This window comes from Arvicola amphibius, chromosome 6 (assembly GCF_903992535.2).
Source record: "Arvicola amphibius chromosome 6, mArvAmp1.2, whole genome shotgun sequence".
NCBI classification, from domain to species: Eukaryota; Metazoa; Chordata; class Mammalia; order Rodentia; family Cricetidae; genus Arvicola; species Arvicola amphibius.
Window position 1 is genome coordinate 35,099,902 of NC_052052.2, and position 20,410 is coordinate 35,120,311.

Genomic DNA, 20,410 nt, shown 5'->3' on the forward strand with positions numbered 1-20,410 from the left:
TATCTAATAGCAGGAGGTTGAAAATGACTGAATAATATGACCTATGGAAAGTCTTATTGGGTACAAAGGTTTCAAACTACACAGGAAACAAGGAGCTCCCATGGCTCAGGGGAAGTATCCGTGGGCTCTGGATCACTGCTGTCAATTCTGGAGGGAGGTCTTTGGCACTGAACCCACTTTGGAAAGTCTGAAAAGACAAGCAGGCATAGTGGCACATGCCTGTTACGGGAGGTTGAGGCAGAAGGATTGCAAGTTCTATGAGAACTTGAGCAAGCTAGTAAAATCCTGCTTTACAAAACAGTGGGGTGAGTTTGCTTGGTGGTAGAGAATGTGCTTTTCTACTGCACATGAGAACCTAGCTCAGTCCTTAGTACTAAGGAAAGAAAAGATGCTGGGTGGTGGTGGCGCATGCTTTTAATCCTAGCACTTGGGAGGCAGAGGCAGGCGGATCTCTGAGCTCAAGGCCAGCCTGGTCCACAGAGCTAGTTCTAGGACAGCAAGAGCTGTAGGGCTGTTACACAGAGAAACCCTGCCTTGAAAAAACAAAACAAAACAAAACAAAACAAAAGGAGTGGATGGAAAGAAGGGTAAAAACAAGTGCCTATGTAATTCTATCCCTGCACTGTAATTCACCTATCTCTTTCTCAAATATGTGCTCACTTCCCCCAGGACACCTTGTTTCATTTATTAAAACTTCATAAACTTTTGACCAAATTTTACAGCAAATGGAAGGAAAGAAACAAGACCTGTTGGGTTAAGTGGGTACCTGATATTCTTTAGCCTGCTGCCTCAGGAAGACAGAAATAGAAACATGCTAGATTTCACACCAAACTTCTCCTAGCCTTCAGGCCTAAACTAACCCCGCGGAGTATCAGATGACCTTCAGAACACAACACCCCGTGGTTCTTAACTACTCTCTGACAAAGTCAGGTAAGGAAACCAAAGTCTTAACAAAAAGACACAGAGATCTGAACACACTAAAAGACCAGACCCTTTTGGCACCCAGGCCCTCTGCCTAACATTTGTTTCCATATCCCAACAGAACCCCCTTTTCTTTCAGTCTGGTCTCTGACAGGAGCCCAAACACTGGGGTTTCCTTCAGCAGGCTCACAAACCCCAAATCCTCAAAGCTCATTCGTTTAGTGGTGGGTTTGGGGAAACACTGCCTTTTGTTTTTCTGGTACCCTCGCCTCCATACTTGTAAGGTTCATACTTTCTACAGCACGCCCCTCACCATATTTTCCCATCACCAATACCAAGCTCATTAAGAAAACACAAAATAATTATCAGTCTTAAGGTCCCTTGACCTATTTTTTAAAAGTGCCTCACCTCCAGGGCCTCTCTTCCCTGTCCATGAGTAACCTTTTACTCCTTCTTGGGCTACGGGCCCATTCCCCAAGTTCACACTTCCACCCTGGATTTGGAGATCTTGCAAGACGTTAGATTTGAACTTGCCTTCTCCAACACCTTTTCTCCCTCTCTGTTTTCCAAGGCCTACCTCTGTTTGCTTCCCAAGGATGCTCCTCTCCTCATCCATTTGCCCAGCTTAGTGCAGGAGGCCTTTTGCCCATCTCAGTCTTCACCAACCACCCTTTTACTCACTTGACAAAACGAGAGCGATTTCCAATTGCTTCGAACTCCTCTTCTTCCTCTGAGCTGGTCTCCGACTCTGAGTCAGGGGGTTCCGTGCGAAGCAGACGGTGGCTGCTTGGGCCTTTCTTGGGCTTCTTTCTCCGACTGTCACCAGCCAGGCCGATCAACGCATTGAGCTCTTTGCGTTTTTTCATCTTTTTGTGCGGGGTGAGTGGAGCTCCCACTCCTGAGCTGCCAGGTTCGTACCCGACGCCCAACTCTCTCGCTGCCTTGGAACTGCCTTCCAGGGTTGGAAATCCTGGGCCAGAGCCCCCTGATCACTCCCACCCAGAGGTGGGACTGATCAGATCTACTAGGGACTGGAGAATGGAGCCCAGAGGAAACTGGACGCAGATGGATGGGGGAAGTTACATAGAGATGGCCAAGGAACTGGTGGTCAAATGGATAAATTCCTGAAACTATGACCTGACAAAAGGAAAATAAAACAAAACAACCCGCTGGGTCAAGAACAAGACTCTTAGCCCTGTAGGCAGCCAGTATTTCTAGGAGTGCTCCAGAAGCCGAGAAAAAGATACACAAAACTAAGGTACTCTGGATCTCTGGGACAAGATTTCCAAGGCAGAGGGAAAATAAACTTGTTCTCGAATGGGAGGACAGGAGACTTTGCAGAGCAGGCAGTGGGTACTCGCTAATCCGTGGCTGGAGAGGTGGCGACAGGAGAGGGCACTGACACTGCCTGGGCGCCTACAAAACGCCCAGGCCAGGAAGCCGGCTGGGATTAGGGACGATCACCTTTCTGTGACTTCTGTTCTGAGTTTGAAAGACCGGCGAGAGAGGAGCCGGAGCCTGGGTAAACTCCAGCCCTGCTGCCGGGGCCTTGGGGGGCGCGGTGTTGAGGGGAGACCACCGCTCGGCCAGCCTGGAGTGCTCCGAGGGTGAGGTGTTCCCTCGCCGGCGACTTCGCAACTCACACACGCCGCGGCCAGCCCAGCCGCACCTCCGGCCCCTGCTCCGGCCGCGGCTGCTCAGGACGTGCAGGCGGTGGTGGCGGCAGCGGCCGCAGGCTGCAGACCCGGGCCATCGCTCCAGCCCTAGCTCACTTCCCCTTTGGCAGCGGCCCCGGGCACAGCCTCCCAGTAAGCCGCACCCCCATTGGGCGCTCCTGGTGACGTCAATCAGGAGGGCGAGAGCGATGCTGGGGAGGTGGAGAGTTAAAGGGGCCGCGGCTCTGGCCCGGGTTGGGTTTGGTAGATCCCGCCTCCTGGACGGGGGACCGCGGGAGTCCGCAGCTCTCTCAGCGGAGGCGGAGTTTTGCCTGCCGAGGGGGGCAGGGACCGAGACTGACTCCAGAGGCCCCGTCAGCTGAAAAGTTCTTCAGAGGCTCCACCCCTCTTAGGCTGTCTAGGCTTGCAGTTTTAATGGCCCAGCTGTATAATTCATCCATCGTTCATCCATCTATCAATAAATGTTTATTGAGAGTGACATTTCAAGCCTGTTCTAGTTCTAGTTCTGGGGATGCTGCAATAGACAGAATAACCAACGTCTTTGCATTCCCTGTATAAAATTGCCTGTTTTAGCAAATAAAACACAGGACACTAGTAAAGTTAGAATACCAGATAAACAGCGATTTTTTTTGACAGAGGCTTTCCACGTAGTCCGAGCTGTTTTAGAACTAGCTGTATAGTCCAGGACAGCCTTAAATTTGCAGAAATCTGTTTGCCTTCGCCTCTTGAGTGCTGGCTGGGATTAAAGGTGTGCATTTGCCGTGCCTGGATTAGCTATTTTTAAATTATAAGAGCCCTCCAATATCTACGACAACCTCATATTAAAAAATAATTGATCTGGGCAGTGGTGGCACACACATCCTTTAATCTCAGCACTCGGGAGGCATAGTAAGGCCGATCTCTGGGTTCAAGGCTAGCCTGGTCTACAGAGTGAGTTCCGGGACAGCCAGGACTAACATAGAGAAACCCTGTCTCGAAAAAAAAAATCAATAAGCAATTCTTTTTTATTTATTTATGTATTTATCTGAAATTCAAGTTCAATATTTTATCTGCCTATTCACTCCAGCTTGTATTCCAGCATGAAACAACAGTGGGCACGCACATTACATGTTAGAAGTCGACGAGTGTGATGAGGGAAACGGAAAAGGAGTGCTTTTTATTTTTTTAAATGAAGGGCTCTTTGGGCAGAGGTCCTTAGGAAGTGAGAGAGTGAGCAAAACAGCGGTTTCAGGAAGGCACGATCAGAAAGATATGGTTCGAGGCCAGCCTGGTCTACAAGAGCTAGTTCCAGGACAGGCTCCAAAGCTACAGAGAAACCCTGTCTTGAAAAAAACAAAAACAAAACAAAACAAAAAACCAAACAAACAGAAAGATATGGTTTGGCAAAAAGAGTGATAGGAAATGAAGTTAGAGAGACATCAGGGTTAGACCTTGCATGGTCTTACGGGAGTTTGAGAAACCATTGAGGAACATACTCTGATTTTTCAGTTTATAAAAGATGGCTCTGGCTACTGTGTGGAAAAATGGAGGAGGAGGAAGAGGAGGAGGAGGAAGAGGAGGAGGAGGAGGGGGAGGAGGAGGGAGAGGAGGAGGAGGGGGAGGAGGAGGGGGAGGAGGAGGAGGAGGAAGAGGAGGAGGAGGAGGAAGAGGAGGAGGAGGAGGAGGAGGAGGAGGAGGAGGAGGAGGAGGAGGAGGCAGAGCAGCAGCAGATGGGCAGGAGGAGAAAGAGAAGGACCCAGCTGGAGAGAGTTTCTCCAGCTTGGCTAGAGATGAAGAGATTAGATGGGGGTGGGGGAGATGGGGGAGTGGGGAGGCTGGGGAGTGGGGAGGGTGAGGAGTGGGGAGGGTGGGAGGTTTGGAGGTTGGCAGCAGTGGGGATGGCTAGTATTCTGTATGCTTCTTGAAGACACAGCTAGGATATTTTTTGGTGGATTAGATGAAAGGGATTAAAAAATGGGTGGGAGGAGCCATGGGTGACTCTGGAAGCTTGCTATGGTGCAATGGGAAGAGCCATGGGTGACTCTGGAAGCTTGCTATAGTGCAATGGGAAGAGCCTTGTCATTTGTTGAGAGGGAGAAGGTTTGGGACAAACTCAAGAAGTCAAGCTGATATCCACATTTGGAATCCAGTAGACTGCTTGATTTTTCCATAGGGAATTCTGGGCAGGAACTGTGGCCTGAAATATGAGCTAGAAACTCATCAGACATCAATGATATTTATGACATAGTGCTTTGAGCTACCTGGAAGAAAATGGCAATCGTACTACCCTTGCCTGAAGATTCTCGCCTACAGCTTAGATGTGTGTCTTGATTTGTCTTTAATTGTTTAACACAGCGATATGCACCTAATTAAAACCACCCAATAGATATGTGATGGCAAGTTTACATAAGTGAACAGGGTTGCACAGATCTGGGGCCAGAGCTTTGTGATCATGCAATCTGGAGTAAAATCCCGCCTGTAATACCAGCTCTGTCCAGATGGCGGCTGCTTGGCTTTCCTGGGCTGTACCCGCACTCTGTACCTAAAATAAGCATCGACTTCACAGGGTAGTTGGCAAGAGACGTAACTGTGGTGATGCTTTTGTGGCACGGACGCTCCATTTTTATTGTTCCTTCTTGTTTCTAGAGCTGCTCTGACCAAATATAGCAGCTAGTATCCATATATGCCAAAGGTACAGGCAAATGGATGCTTTAGTCCTCTTAAAATGAAATGAAATGCTCCATTTGTTCCTTGGCATCACCGGCTCACTGTCTAGTAGCCGTATGTGGCCACTGGCTATAGGGAAGCACAGGCTCATCTCATTCTACCATCATAAATAGTTTTATGGGCCAGTTCTTCCCTGGTGATTCCCTGATAGACTGGAAATGGACAGATGGGCTTACCAACTTCATGAACCGTTTCGTAGACACATCCTACCTATAGTCACCAGAGGTAAGCGAGGTACCTCTTCAGGGTGGGGGGCTTACATCCTTAGATGTAAGATGTTACCTCCTTACTGAGGGAACTGCGACTGAGGATCTCAGGACAATGGGACAGAGCCAAGGATGTTCCGGTGGAGCCGGTCCTTCTGCTGAGTCTGCTTTTGGTTTCTCTTCCTGTTTGCTCTTTTGTCTATCTCTGTTCTGGAGTCCACGCCTCTGTTGGGCAAACATCCCCCAGGATCCTGAGTCACCATCTAAAAACTGCATGCCTGATAGTTCTTTTTTTTTTTTCTGGAGCACTGGGCTACTTCTTTGGTCACTTTCCTCAGAGATGGGACCCTCATGTCCAGGGATCAAACCAACAACCTCAGAACCAGGGCTCCTGTCCTGAGTGGCCCATGCTGCCCTGCTTCACTACACTAGGAGTTAAAAGGCAGTGACCGTTTCTCCTTTAGGGATGCTCATTCTGTCCCCCCAATCCTCTGGATCCCTGTTGGCTGATTTAAAACTTGTCTGAAAAGCCATGTGTGTGGTGGTGGCGATGGTGCCACTGCTGTTCTGAGGCCTCAACGTTCTTGTCTGTAAAATGGGATCACTAATATTTCTTTTCCAGTCTTCAGCTTAGTGCTCTCTTGATGAAGCAGCAGCATAAAAATGCTTTATATGCCATGATGTGTCATGTAGGGTGGGTGACTGTTATCTGCCACATGTTTCTGGCAGTTCTGGGCTGGGGGACGAGGGGCAAGATCATTGTGACCAAAATCACAGCCTGTGCAAGTGGTGAATCCATCCACACCTGAGAGCCATGCTACCTTGGAAGACTCCTCAGAGGGAATCTTTTTCATTTGGGAAAGATGAGAGTGAACAGCATGCCCAGGATTCTGGCCACAAGTTGGATGCAGGTCTCCTGATTTCTGGGCTGAAGCTCTTCAAGATCTTAGAATCCTCTTGCCAGGACCAAAGTCTTCGTCCGAATGCTGCCACTGGCAGCTGTGTGATCTTAGACAAATCTCTAAGCCTCTCTGAGCTTCAGTATCTATTTCTGTCAAGTGGTTTTAATTAATAATGCTCACTATTGGCAACATAAGTTATGAGGAATAAAGCGTTTTTTTTTTCCAGGTTTTAGTTTAAAAAAATGGAGACAAACTTTCCTCTTCCTGTAGTTTTTCTCACGCTGTCAAGCTGTTTATTGCTCTCTGTTTAGTGCTGTCGCCCTGGTGATGTGACTTGGGCGCAGAGTGTGGACAGTTATCGGACTCTGTCCTGTACCTCGGCAGACACACCTTCCCTTTCTCTCCCTCTCCCTACACCGAGGCCCCACAGGAGTAGAAGGAAGGAGTGTCTGGGGAGCAGGGAAGGTCTACCTCAGGGGTAGAAGTTTAGAAGTGATAAAAGTCAGCTCTTTGTGCGAGCCAAGGCTTTGAATAACCCTGTGCACATACAAAGCACACTCAGGGATACAATAATTCCTAGATGGTGACACAGAACACTAAGTCCCAAAGGTAAGGTCCTCTGTGTGCCTGTGCTGGTCACACACCCGTCAAGCGGGTCTTGACTGTGCCTAGCCCACAGGGTAGCTATGCCAAAAGTCATGTGTCTGGTACATTATAAATGTCCACAAACATCAGCTGCTCCATTAATGTGAATATAAATTATTAAATATATTGTCCATTCATCAAATGTGATTTTGATGACACTTACATTGTGGGGATACATCTCTGTTTACCTAACATAAAGAGAAACTGCCTATAGCTGCAGAATCCCTGTTGGCATTATCTTTCCTGATGCTTTGCTATGGATGTAGTGGGAGGAAGCAATAGAGAGGAACATGTTTAAGTTTAGGTATTAGTCCTCACAGTAAGTGAATCTTCCATAGATAAGCATCTTATCTTTGATCTACGATGCAAATAAGACTTGTGTGTGTGTGGGGGGGGCACACAACAAATCAGTGGTTGCCTCTGAAGCCTGACTTTTTGCACCTGGTACAGCAGAGATTGTTGCCTGGCAGCTCATCTAAAAATATACCAGCAGCTGAAGCTTCTTACCTCCCCAGGATGGCCTCAACCCCCTCTCATCATTTTCCCCCTCCTGTGCCAACAGCTGCATCCTCTGCCCAGAAGATGGGCTTGAGGACAATGGGAAGAGGAAGGGCTGAATGGCAGAAAAGTGACCAAGCACCAAGCTAAACAAAGGCTTCTCCCATGGACCCCAGGCAGCTGGAAGCAGCAGCTGGTTCCCAGCATTATTGTGGGCTGGCAGGAGGACTGCCCTATTCTAGGTACAGCTTTGTTTGAATTGCTGCAAGCTTCCGGGCCTCTGTTCAGCATTAGCTAGGGTCTCCCCATCTCTGAACTGTGTCTTTGGCATCTAGAGTGGAGCCCAGGGGGCTCCTTGCTGAAGTGAGAAACTGGAGTAGGTAAGACTAAAGAATGTCCAGGTGTCCCATTGTCCTGTGGACCCAAACGTCTTACTCCGAGTGAGCTGCTTCTTGTTTGCATGGTCTTAGGAGCTGCCCCGAAGACACTGGTGCCCTGCATGTGCTCTAAGGAAGCACGTAAGGTCCAGCCTCACAGCCTCAGGGTGCATGCTGCAGGAAGGTTTAGAGAGTGTGTTTGTGGATAGCAAACCTGTCACAGCTAGGCTTACTTTAGGATGAGTATAATAGTTCTGGGAGAAAATAACCTGTATCAAGGCATCCATCCAGCCTGCCTGGCCTTCACACCTGGCTTGTTCCCTGGGACTTGGGACTTGGGACTACAGATGGCAAGCAGCACTGGGTGCTCATCTCAATGACCTTAGGCACTTTCATCTTCCGCTTAGAGCCTGTTATCTCATCTGTGAGTTGGAACAAGCAAAGTTCCTTTCCTGGTAGTGTCTGTGGCAAGAATTTAATTGAAATGGTAGGCATGAAAGCCCTCCCCCATTGAGGGGGGGTTTGCTAGCTACAGTTAGTGATCTGGGAAGGAGGGAGGCAGACTTCTGTGGAATCTCATTTGAACCAGGGAACTTGGCACAGCTAGAGAAAAGGGGAGTAGGTAGAAAGGGAGGGCTCTTTTAACTGAGGAAGGTCCTGACACTGTGTATGTTTGTGCGTGTGTGACAGTGAATGGTGGGGGACCACCTGGGCTCCTGTGTTCTTTTCTGAGGGAACTGCATTGATTCTGGGAGTCTAAGCCCCAGTTCTCTGTCATAAATAACATCCTCTCTTGACTTGAGGAGACTGGAGTCAGGGAGGCAGGAATGCAGTCCTCTGCTGCCCTCTGCTGCTCGTCTAGGCAACTGCACATCTCCGATTGAAATAATTCCCACCCACATGCAGTGAAAACTCTCTCAGTGGGTCTACCACATGGGAAAAGGCTCCTGCTACTTAAGGCTCCTGGTGCGGTGCGGTACAGTGTCGGGTGGTGGTGGTGATGGCGGTGGCGGCGGCGGCGGCGTGTGTGTGTGTGTGTGTGTGTGTGTGTGTGTGCGCGCGCGCATGTGTGAAAGAGACACATTCACCAACAACAGAGGTATGAACAACACTGTGATATAAAATACAGAAAGATAGGGATAGCGTCAGAAAAATTTTCAAATGATAACTTTTAATCTTTATTCATCACTTTATATATTCTGAATTCTAATCTTCTGATCTACAAAGAGAAAAGTCACACAAGATCCTTGCCTATGTGGTGCATATATTCCAACAAAGAAAAATAATTGTTAAATGAGATGGATAAATACGTAAGTGGTAGATGATGAGAAGTAGAGAGAAACAAAGCAGAAAAGGAGGACAGTGAGTATTGCTAGGGAGACTGCAAAGCTTGAGGCAACATTTGAATCAAGATCCAAGGGAGAGGAAGCTTAGCTTCTGACACTATTGAACAACAGGTACAGGGCTTTCAGTCTTGCAAAAATAAGTAGAAATAACTGGAAAACATACCAAACATCCACCTAGACAATGGATAAGAGTTAGCATAGGAGTGTGGTATCCAAGGGAGGAGAATGAAGTAAACATGGTAAGAGCTGTGTGCTCATTCAATGCTCAGTGTCCAATAAAACGGTAACGTGAACTCTAAGGAATATGGAAGACATAACCTACAGTTCTGAGAAATGTTGTGTGATGTTTTACTTTTTTGGCCTTTTGAGGGGATCACCACCCAGCTCCCCAATAAGTCACACACAGAAGCTTATTCTTAGTCATGAATGTCCAGCCTTAGCTTGGCTTATTTCTTGCCAGCTTTTCTTTTCTTTTTTTTTTTTGCCAAGCTGTGACTGTTTTATTAACCAGATTACAAAAATACCATGGGCAACACCTTAGTTCATCCGTCTAATAAGCCTGTTTATCTGGTCTTCCCTATTGCCAGCATCTCCACCTTCCACAAAATGAGTTGTCTTCTTCTTCATTCCACCTCGTGGAGAAGATAATTTGAAGGGCCACAGGAAGTTATTCGCTTCCTTGAAGCGTTTTCCAACTGTATAGATCTCATGAATTAGATCCTCCATGTAGATGATGCCATATTTACCAAGAGATCGAGCAATCAAGGAATTATCTGTCAAGGCAATTCTCTTCTTATGAATTTTGCCATAGCCGCGTTTGTAGATGAGCTCATTTACTGACTTCAGATTGGGGTACCCCCATGCAATGTATGGTTCCACAATCCTCAGCATGTTAATTGAAGCCTTGTTGAGCTTGACAAAGGTGCCGTTGAAGATCTGCCGAAGACGGAGAAGCTGCAACACCTTGCGCACCTTTGGGCTCACACCATTGATACCTCGGATTCTGATGACGAAGGCCAGCTTCGGTTCTGCGGGCACGTAGAAGTTTCCAGCTTTCCTTGCCATCCTGGCCATGCGAATCTCCGTCCGGTACATCTGCCTGTACTCCTTGTGATAGTGCTTTGCCTTCTCATAGATGAGCTTCTTCTGGACCCTTCGCAGCGACTTCAGGGCAATCTTCTTCCGAAGGCGCTTCACCTTCAACTCTGCGAAATTCCTTCGCTTTTTCTTCAGCGTTTCTGGCACAGAAGGAACCTTCTTTTTCTTCAGGGTTCCTGGTGCAGCAGGAACCTTCTTTTTCTTCTGGGTTCCCGGTGCAGCAGGAACCTTTTTTTTCTCCGGCACAGCCTCCATGGTTCCAGGCAGAAAAAAGAGGAACTTGCCAGTTTTTCTTAAGTTATCCAGCCTGCCTTTTGCCTCTGGGCTTTTATCTTTCTCCATTTCTATACACCTTTCTTTACTTCTTTCTCCATGATTTGCTGTGCAGCTGGAAGCCTGGTCCCTGATGCCCTCCTCTTCTTGCTCTCTTGTGCCTCCTCCTACCTCACTCCTCCTTCTAAATATTCTCTCTGCCTGCCAAGACCTGCCTATCCTTTCTCCTGTCTTGCTATTGGCCATTCAGCTCTTTAGTAAGACCATCCAATGTTTTAGACAGACAATCACAGCTTCACAGAGTTAAACAAATGCAGCATAAACAAAAGTCATACACCTTAAAGCAATATTCCCCAAGAGAGAAAAATCATGCCACAGAAATAGAGATCAAGGGTAAAGTGCTTACCGTGCAAACACGAGGAGGAACTGAGTTCAGATCCCCAGCATCCATGCAAATAGCTGGGCATGATAGCATGATTTTTCTCTCTTGGGGAAAGCTTTGCCCTGGACAAAACTATGTATGAACAGAAGCTATCTATAATGTTGGAAATAAGGGAGGGGGTGTCCTAATGGGCCTTCACTTCTGCCTTAGTTAGACCATGACAACTTTTATAAAAGAAAATATTTAATTGAGGCGGCAGCTTACAGTTTCATAGATTCAGTCCATTATCATCTTGGTGGGGAGCATGGCAGTGCAGGCAGATGTAGTGCTGAAGAAGTAGCCAAGTGTTCTATATCTTGCAGGCATCAGAAAGTGGTCTGAGTGTTAAACCAAGTGAAGCTTGAGCAAAGGAGACCTCAAAGCCCACCCCCACAGTGACACACTTCCTCCAACAAGGCCACACCTACTCCAACAAAGCCACACCTCCTAATAGTGCCATTCCACTTGGGTGCCATTTTCTTTCAAACCACCACAGCTATCAAGCTAGTGACATTGTGAACAAGTTTCTAATGACAGAATTGGGGTCAGATTTTCAATTATTACTAGCTGATATGCTTTTCTTGATAGGATTAGTTGATGACAAGAGGTGATGATTAATTCCTTGTACCCATTTTTGCCCCCAATCTCCAGATAGAAAAAAGCTATTGATGAGTGACTGGTATGTACCCTAAAGATTTAAAGTAGAGCTGACCGATTCTTTTTCATATATAAAAGTTTAGGTTTGTGATTCCTTTAAAATTCCTTATGAGATTATCTTTCAAGATAAGTAATAAAGTAACTGGCCTTTTCTTTGTAACTGCAAAGTCCGGCCAGCTAGTAAAAGACCTGGCCAAGAATACTTTGTTTACCCACACAGTTGATCTTTAACAAGTTGCTTGCATATGAATGTACATGAGTTTTTGCGATAATTTGTTTTTCATCTGAAATACATAATATGTTGCTCATGTAAGGGATATGGAAAACATGCTGTTTTTTTAATGGTTTGTTTTGTATCAGTAGTAATTATTCACTTGAAAAACAGAACGTAACCACATTGTGATTTTTATATTGCCTGAAAGATTTCCCTGGGGTATATAAACTGAAAAGGAAAAAATAAAGATGGAGTTAAAATGGATTAGAAGGAAAACATCAAGAAAGGCACAAGGGATATTTCTGGATAGGGATAAGAATATAGAATGGAGGATATCAAAGAATAATAAGGAAACCATCAAGAGAGTGTGTGAGTGTCTTTTTCCCTAATCCCCTCAGATAGAAAAATCTTAGTATACACCAACACCATGGATTCCGTTTGAGCCCTGTGCTGCTGGAGGCTGACCCCCAAGACAGCAATAGATTAGAGTATGGGGGGGCCTGCAGACAGGCCAGGAGGTCAAGGAAGAAGCAAGAGAAAGCATATTGTAGGTTAGGTAAGGTAAAAGTGTTTCTGATCTGGAATGTTCCCTATTCCCAGGGCTCCTCCAGAGGCAAAGCAGAGGGATCTGTCCTTGGTGCTGATGTATAAACCGGCAATTGTGTCTTCCATCTCAGGATTGGCAAAGAATCAACAATCCTGCATTCCCTACTGATGATGACCAGTTGCCCAGAGACTTTAGGACCTGGTAACATGGTTTAGAGACTTGGGAGGTTTGTAGTGACCTCACTTCTTTGCATATTCCCCACTCATAGTTATTTGGATGGAGTCCAGCTAGTCCAAAGGACTGAGAAAGGGGACGGGGGGTGGGGAAGGGAGGGCTCAGATGTAGTCACTTTTCTAGGCTCCAACTATCACTATGGGTGATTACTTAGTCTTATTTCTCATGATACTTAGTTCCCATTCAGATCAGCAGTGATTCTCAGCCACCCATAGGCTCAAACTGACATTTTGTCATTGTATGTGAGCATTTGCTTTTGGAATGCCTTCCTTAGATCCTCCAAGGTTGATTAGGTGTCTTTTCTTATTTCCTCTAATTGACACTATGAACAAAACTAGCTAATCTTTAGTCTTGGCTCTTGAAGTTGTCTCCACTGGTCCTTACATAGATCTCTTCCTTTGACCTCCCTCCCCTCTGTTCCCCTTCCTTTCTCCTGTCTCTTCCTTTCCTTTCCTTTTCCTCCTCTTCACCCCCAAACACACACACACACACACCACACACACACACCACTTCAACCCAACAATTACTATCAACCATAATTTATGTTTGAGTATTCAGTACCTTTCCCTATGGCGAACACCATCCTAAAGTTTGCATCTGCAATTTCTTTCATTTAAAAATATATACCTAGTATTTTTTGAGTTTTAGATGCTATTGATGTTTATTAAAAGGTCATCTTGTTGTATGCAGTATTCTGTGACTCACATTTTTATTTCAGAATGTTAGCAATATTGATTAAGTTGTTATGTTCATTCACTTTTTCTGAAATGTAGATAGTATTCTTTTATGTAAACGTATCACTATTTTCTTGTCAATGGACACTGATGACGCTGTCGTCACTACTTTGTTACTATAAGTAGACCAGCTAAAGCATGATTGTAATGCTCCCTGGTATACATATCCTTTAAGAATGTATGATTTTATTAATTCTTTGAGAATTTTATGCATACATACAATGTATTCCTTTCTCTAACTCCTCTTGGATCTATCCCTTACCATCCACCTGCCTTTCAACTTCACGAATCCCTTAAACTTTTTAAAAAAGACAGACCCTTCATCCCCTAAAAGCCATCAGCTACCAATAGTTCCTCAGTAGGAGCCAGGGCTCATGAACCCTCCTGCCTCCATGCTGGAATGCTGACTGACTTGATCTTGTACAGACCTTACACAGGCAACCACAACTTTTGTGAGTTAATGAGGTCGTTGGTCCTGTCATGTCTCTAAATCCTCTTTCATCCTAGTTATTCTTGAACTCTGGCTTTTGCAATCTTTCTGCCCCCTTTAATATGATGTTTCCTGAGCCTTGGTGGTAGAGAGTGTGGTACAGCTGTCTTCCTTGTGACTGAGCATGCCCTAGGTATGTACTCCTGTCCTTTTGTTGCATTCCTACATTAACCAGCCTCCACTACAGAAGCTTCTCTGGTGATGTCTGAGAACTCCACTAATCTATGAGTATGGAGATACAAACCGGAGCATGAAACAATGTCCATTTAGCAATTAACAGTAGCAGGTTCACTCCTCGTGTCTATGAGCTTCCAACTCTTGGACATGTTTACAGTACCAGGCGTTCATTCCCTCTTGTAGAGTGGGTCTTAAATCCAAACAGAGAGTTATTCCTATTACATTCATGCCACTATTGCACCTATGGGCATGTCTTGCCAGGCCAGTTCTTACTGTAGCACACAGGGATTACAGCTGGCTGAAAATACTGGCGACTTTTCTCTCCTGGTAGCCTACATAGCACTTCTGATACTATGAATGCTAGCTAGCCGTGAGGAAACTTCCTGATCGGTGCCACTCTGAGAGGATATGGAACCTTTAGGAGGTACAGTCTTGCTGGAGAAAGGGCATCACTGAGGTGGTTTTGGGGGGCTATAGCATCATCCCATTTCCTGCTTGCTGTCACTGCTTCCTTTCTGCAGTGGAAGATGTGATCTCTCAGCTTCCTGCTCTGGCTGTCTGCTGCCGTGACTCCCCCAGCGTTGTGGACTCTTCCTCTGTAACCTTAAGACAAAACAAACTGTATCTTTTATACGTTGCTTTTGGTCCTGGTATTTCATCACAGCAAGAGAAAAGACTTTAATACAGAGAAAAATATAAAAGATTAAGTCTGAGTTCAAATCCAAGCTCCCTTTCTTCCTGGCTATGTAACATTTGGTAAGTTGCTTAATCTCATTTACAAAGAAAACAATGGTTGTATCTATCTTGTGTTAGGAAGAGAACTAAGTGAAACAACCCATGCAAAGTGCACAGCAGTGTTCAATAGGTACTTCTTATTATTCTCAGATGTTCACTCTGGGCCAAGATTTACTGCATACCATAGACTTAGAGGAAGTTAGTCTGTGTTTTCAAAGAACTCGTGGGCTACTAAAAAAGACCGACAGTAGCCAGACAAGAGCCGTACAGTATCAGCAGTGCTATGAGGGAAGTGTAAGGGTTGGAGAGCAGAAAAGAGAGATTTTAGCCCCAATAGGTGAAGAAATGTTCAGAAATAGATTATTATAATGAGAAAAAAGAAGTTGTAAGTTTGTGCACACAATTTTTGCCTACATAAAGTGAAATAAAACAAAAACCTATATAAAGATTATTAAAATTATTAGCAGAGTATAGCAGTGTAATGTAGATATAAGGTTAATAGACAAACATCATTGTATTTCTATATATCAGCAACAAAATCTTACTACCGAAAGTAGTATTTAAGTCAGGTACTGTGGCAAAGCCCACAATCCCCGTGCTAGGGAGAGTAAGGAAAAAAATTATGAGCTCCAGACCAGACTTGGCTATGTAGTAAGATCCTGTCAAAATAAAGGAAGGGAGGAAGGGACAGAGGTGATAGGAAGAAAGGGAGAATGGGAGGGAGAGAAGGAAGACATATTTCCTCCCATTCTGTGTACTGTCTCTCCACTCAACTGTTTCCTTTGCCATACAAAATCTATTTAATTTCATGCATCCTATTTGTCATATATATATATATATATATATATATATATATATATATGGAATGAAAGCAGAGGGAGATTAGGGGAAGGGAGGAGACGATCAGAGATAGGGCAGGGAGATTTAAAGGGAAGAATGGGAAAGGGATGAATACAGCCAAAGTATGTTATATACTTGGAAGAAATTGTCTGTATAAAATTCAACATGGTGTAAAATGAAAATACACTCATAAAATATTAAAATTAAAAGAAAAAATAGGGAAAGCAGCAGGGAATAATATCTAAAAGAGGCTATCTGTAGCAGGAAGTCAATTACTGTCACCCCCCAACTCAAAATGTTCTTACATCTCCACAACTAAAACCGTCACAGGCAGAAAGTGTGAGCAGTCTAAAATGCACAACACACCTAGCCTACTGAGTGTCCTGGTCTAGCAATAAAGTACACCACAGACTTGGTTCTTAACACTTGTGATCTCATAACTGACAGGAGCTGGAGCTTACTGCCACTCCCTGCTATCAACAGAGAACATCAAACCACACAACACAATCCAGGATGTGATCTACATTAGAAGGACGTCACTCTCCCAAACATCTGAAATTCAAATTGAAGGACTTGTTTTTAAAAACAGCTAGCCTGTGCTTTTAAAAAGATATTATTGGGGGCTGGAGGGGTCACTCAGTAGATATTTTTCTCTGTATTAATGTCTTTTCTCTTGCTGTGATGCCTTTCTCCAGCAAGGCTGTGCCTCCTAAGGGTTCCATAGCCTCTCAAACAGCACCACCTAGTGGGGACCAAGTATTCAAACACAAGGGCCTGCATGGGACCGTCTCATTTAAACTAGTGCAGTATTTGTCACTGCTTCCGCAGTGAGTTAATGAGTGGACAGATGGGAGGAAGTGCGGGCCACCTCTAAGACCTTTAGGAAGATCTCCTAGGGTCTCTCATTTCCAGAGATATTTGAGCACAAGGTTACCAGTTCTGGATATCTCAGGAAGTCCTCCTAGTTGCCATGCAAACTAAGGTACCATTTTGCATTCTGTTTTTGAAAACAGTAAGTATGCTGCTAGGTATTCAGAGTCCAGCTAATGACCACAGGGATGTCAGTCCTAGGAAAGTCTTCCCATTTCAGGCAGCTTGGGAGGTGTGAGTTAAGATATTTCCTGGTTTCAGGAGTGACAGGCAGCTCTGATTCTCCAGGGATCTATTCTCCCACAGACCCCAGCTACAGATTTGGATTTGGACCTGGGTTTAACTCTGTGTCCTTGCTGGAAGTGATGGGCTTGCAGAGCAGAGAGAAGGGTTATGATAAGAGGTGCAGTGCAGGTCTTCCTGTATGTGGCCTTTGCCTTTGAGGGGCTGAAAACCTGGGAGCCCTGAAACAGGATGGTAAACAGTGCTGGTTGATGTTTTATTCTTTTGACTTTAGAGGGGCCCACCACCCAGCTCCCAAATAAACCACACAGAGGCTTATTTTTAGTTGTTATGAATGTCCAGCCTTAGCTTGGCTTGTTTTTTGTTTTTGACAGTTTTTCTTAAATTATCCCGACTACCTTTTGCCTCTGGACTTTTATCTTTCTCTATCTCTGCTTAATTTACTTTACTTCTTTCTTCATGACTTTCTGTGTAGCTGGGTGACTGGCTCCTGATGGCCTCCTCTCCTTGTTCTCTTGCTCATTTTCTCTTCCTCATTTCTCCATCTATTTATCCCCTCTGTCTGGCAGCCCCACCTATCCTTGCTCTTGCTTTGCTCTTGACCATTCAGCTCTTTATGAGACCATGAGGTGTTTTAGACAGGCAAAGAATCACAGTTTCACATAGTTAAACAAATGCCGCATTAAAAAGCAACACACCTTAAAATAACATTCCCCAACAAAACAGAAGAGCTTTCCTAGACTTCTCTGGGCACACATAGTCCCCATTCTGCCCTAGTGCCTTCGTGAAGTGTGACTCTCCTCTTCCCCTGGATTGGAGCTACTCAAGTGCAGGGCCAAGTTGTCAGATCTTCCTGAACTTTCACATACAGTATTCAGAATGGTGGGAGAAGGAGCATCAAAAGTACTTGACCTCGAGTATTTGAGGTTAGCTTAGGATTTCTAAAGTGTCCCATAGGCATCGTCATTTGGGAGTCACAACATCTCTGGAATTGTTATTCCATCTGTCTGCTAAGCAGACAGGCTCAGAGAGGCGAAGGGCTGCATGGAACTTTATACTGCTGCTGGGTAGCTGGAGCTACATGGGCTACACCACATCTACCTCATTGGGGGATTTGGGTAGCCAGCAGAGAGAAGCCTGGCTTTAGCATCTTGCAAATCTTTCCCCAGTGGTTCCTACTCCTTTCGGTCAGCAGGTGGAAGCACTGAAATGTAGAAACTTCTAGTGTAGCCTTGTTTAAATTCCTCCTTACTGAATGTGAGCAGAACTCCAGCAGAGTTTTAAGGCAGGTAACAAATGACACATTTACTGAACACAGTGTATCTGAGTCATAATCACACGTATCACACATAGCCCGGTTTAGGTTCCTCCTTACTGGATGTGAGCAGAACTTCAGCAGAGTTTTAGGCAGGTCATAAATAACCCATTTACTGAACACAGTGTATTCAAGTCATAATTATATGTATCAGTTCAAACCTTCAACAGCTTTGCCTGGAAGGGTGTTTTAGAGAGTACCAGTTGCCTGTAACTTTGAAGTTAGTATATGATTAGCCTGAGATCTGCAGCCTTCACTTCCTTAGAACAAAAATTGTAATTCATTCATATCTTTAATTTTTAAAAATTTCATGACCCAGTGAGTTTCATCAGTGTTGATAACAGGACCAAGGCTGAAAGATTGCTTACAGGAGCATGGGTACCTTACCAACAGCTGAAGAAAATCTCTTCCCACATCAAGCGTTAATTACATACAAATCCCCAGGGAGGGACAGGACACCGTGAATTCCTTTCCCTTCCAAGCCCTGTGTTGATAGGCCCAGTCTTACGCAGTTGTTGTTTATGCAGTCACAGCTGCTGTGAGGTCAGGACCAGAACTCAGTGTTCCACATTGATTCTTTGCCTATTATATTTTTCTTCTGCGCTGTTTCCTGATCCTTGGACGGGTGGAGGTTGATATAGATGTTTCCTTCATGGCTCAGTATTCATTCAATAGGAATTTGTTCTCTGTACTTTGTTATGAGTCTCTGCAATCACCCCGAAGACTGCAAGAAGAAGCTCTCTGACAAAAGCTGACAGCTGCATTCCTCCACAGACATGAATAACACAGTTACTTAGAAGCTGGTAGGCACATCCTGTCCATTTAGCCAAACGACAGCTATTGCTTCCCCAGTAGGTCATATGACTTCCTCAGCCAAGAGGTTTTGGCCCAGTTTAGGACATCATAGTTCAGGAATTTTGTTTTGTTTTAGCTTTGTTTTTAGATCTGACTGCTTATTAGTTACTTTTAAAAATGTATTTTTTATTGAAAAATTTTTCTTAAAATATATTATGACCATGCTTTTGCCCTTCCCCAACTCCTCCCAGATCCTTCCTACCTCCCTACTCAACTCCATGCCGCCCTCTAAAAAACAAACAAAAGCAACCAAATACAAATAAGAACCCCCCCCATGGCAGAAATATAAAAACAGAAACAAAAATATACGAACCAAAAATCAGTAAGATAAAAATATGCCCAAAGAAAACAAAATGAGACAAAGTCTCCAAAGATACTGTTGAGTTTGTCTTATGTTGCTCATCACTGCTGGGCATGAGGCCTACTGTGAAGTACGGTTAGTACAGCCAGGGAGACTCCCCTGGGGAAAACTGATATCTTCCCTTTGCCTTTGAGTATCAGTTGCAGATATCTACTTGGTTAGACTTGGGATCCTAATCTGCTTCTCGCTCTCAGTGCTGGGACCTTCTCTGGCCTGAACTGTGCAGGTCCTGTGTGTGCTGCCGCAGGATCTATGGATTCATGTGTATCAGTTGTGTTGTGTGTGGAAGACAATGTTTCCAGGAGTTATCCATCATCTCTGGCTCCTACAATCTTTCTGCCTCTTCTGCATAGATTCTTCAGCCCTTAGACGAGAGATTTAATGAAGATATCCATTCATCAGAGTTTCCCAAAGTCTCTCATTCTTAGAGACTTTTCTTGACTGGACTCCGACTTAGAAGTAGAAGCTCCCAGGGAGGACAGCCTATGTCTCCCCACAATCTGTTCCTGGCATTTTTTCTTTCTTTCGTCATTCCCTTTGCCAAAAGTTTAACATATTCAGTGGCTTTCTTCTTGTTTTTCTTAGTGTATATTTCTTCAGAGCAACACATTAGCATTTGTGTTGCAGAATCTGTAGAATCACAAGATGCTGGATCCTGGGGACTTTGATCCTGGGCTTCTCACCTTTTTTTTTTAAGGCTTTCTGAAATATATTGGTAGACATCTTTTTCTTTAGAGAGATTGAAAATATTTAGGATTCTTCTAGCTCTTCTGATCTCCAGCTGCTGAGATAGAGCAGTATTTGTCAGTCTAGCAATATCCTCCATACACATATATTACACACACACACACACACACACACACACGCACGCATGCACGCACACACACACACGCACACACACATACACGTACACGCACGCACACATGCATGCACACACACGCACACACACGCACGCACACACATGCACACGCACGCACGCACACACACATGCACGCACACTCATGCACACACGCACACACACACACACGCACACGCACACACACACACGTACATGCACGCACGCACACAT

General features: G+C 45.0%; 2 protein-coding genes across 3 annotated transcripts in view; both read right to left on the bottom strand.

Annotated features, from left to right (window-relative positions):
* Positions 1-2,702, bottom strand: part of Efcab14 (EF-hand calcium binding domain 14) — a 41,821-nt gene extending 39,119 nt beyond the window's left edge. For both annotated transcript variants that reach the window (XM_038333825.2, XM_038333824.2), the window contains exon 1: positions 1,603-2,702. In XM_038333825.2, coding sequence (XP_038189753.1) covers positions 1,603-1,787 — 185 coding nt within the window. In that variant the 5' untranslated portion in view covers positions 1,788-2,702. The remainder of the gene's footprint in view (positions 1-1,602) is intronic.
* Positions 2,703-9,789: 7,087 nt separating this feature from the next.
* On the bottom strand, positions 9,790-10,630 carry LOC119817464 (60S ribosomal protein L7-like). Its single transcript, XM_038334708.1, has one exon. The coding sequence runs from the start codon at positions 10,628-10,630 to the stop codon at positions 9,815-9,817; it is 816 nt and encodes a 271-aa protein (XP_038190636.1). The 3' UTR covers positions 9,790-9,814.
* Positions 10,631-20,410: the final 9,780 nt, after the last annotated feature.

What these genes read in the sequence shown, in the direction of transcription:
- LOC119817464 (XM_038334708.1), bottom strand. Translation starts at nt 10,630, where the DNA reads ATGGAGGCTGTGCCGGAGAAAAAAAAGGTTCCTGCTGCACCGGGAACC.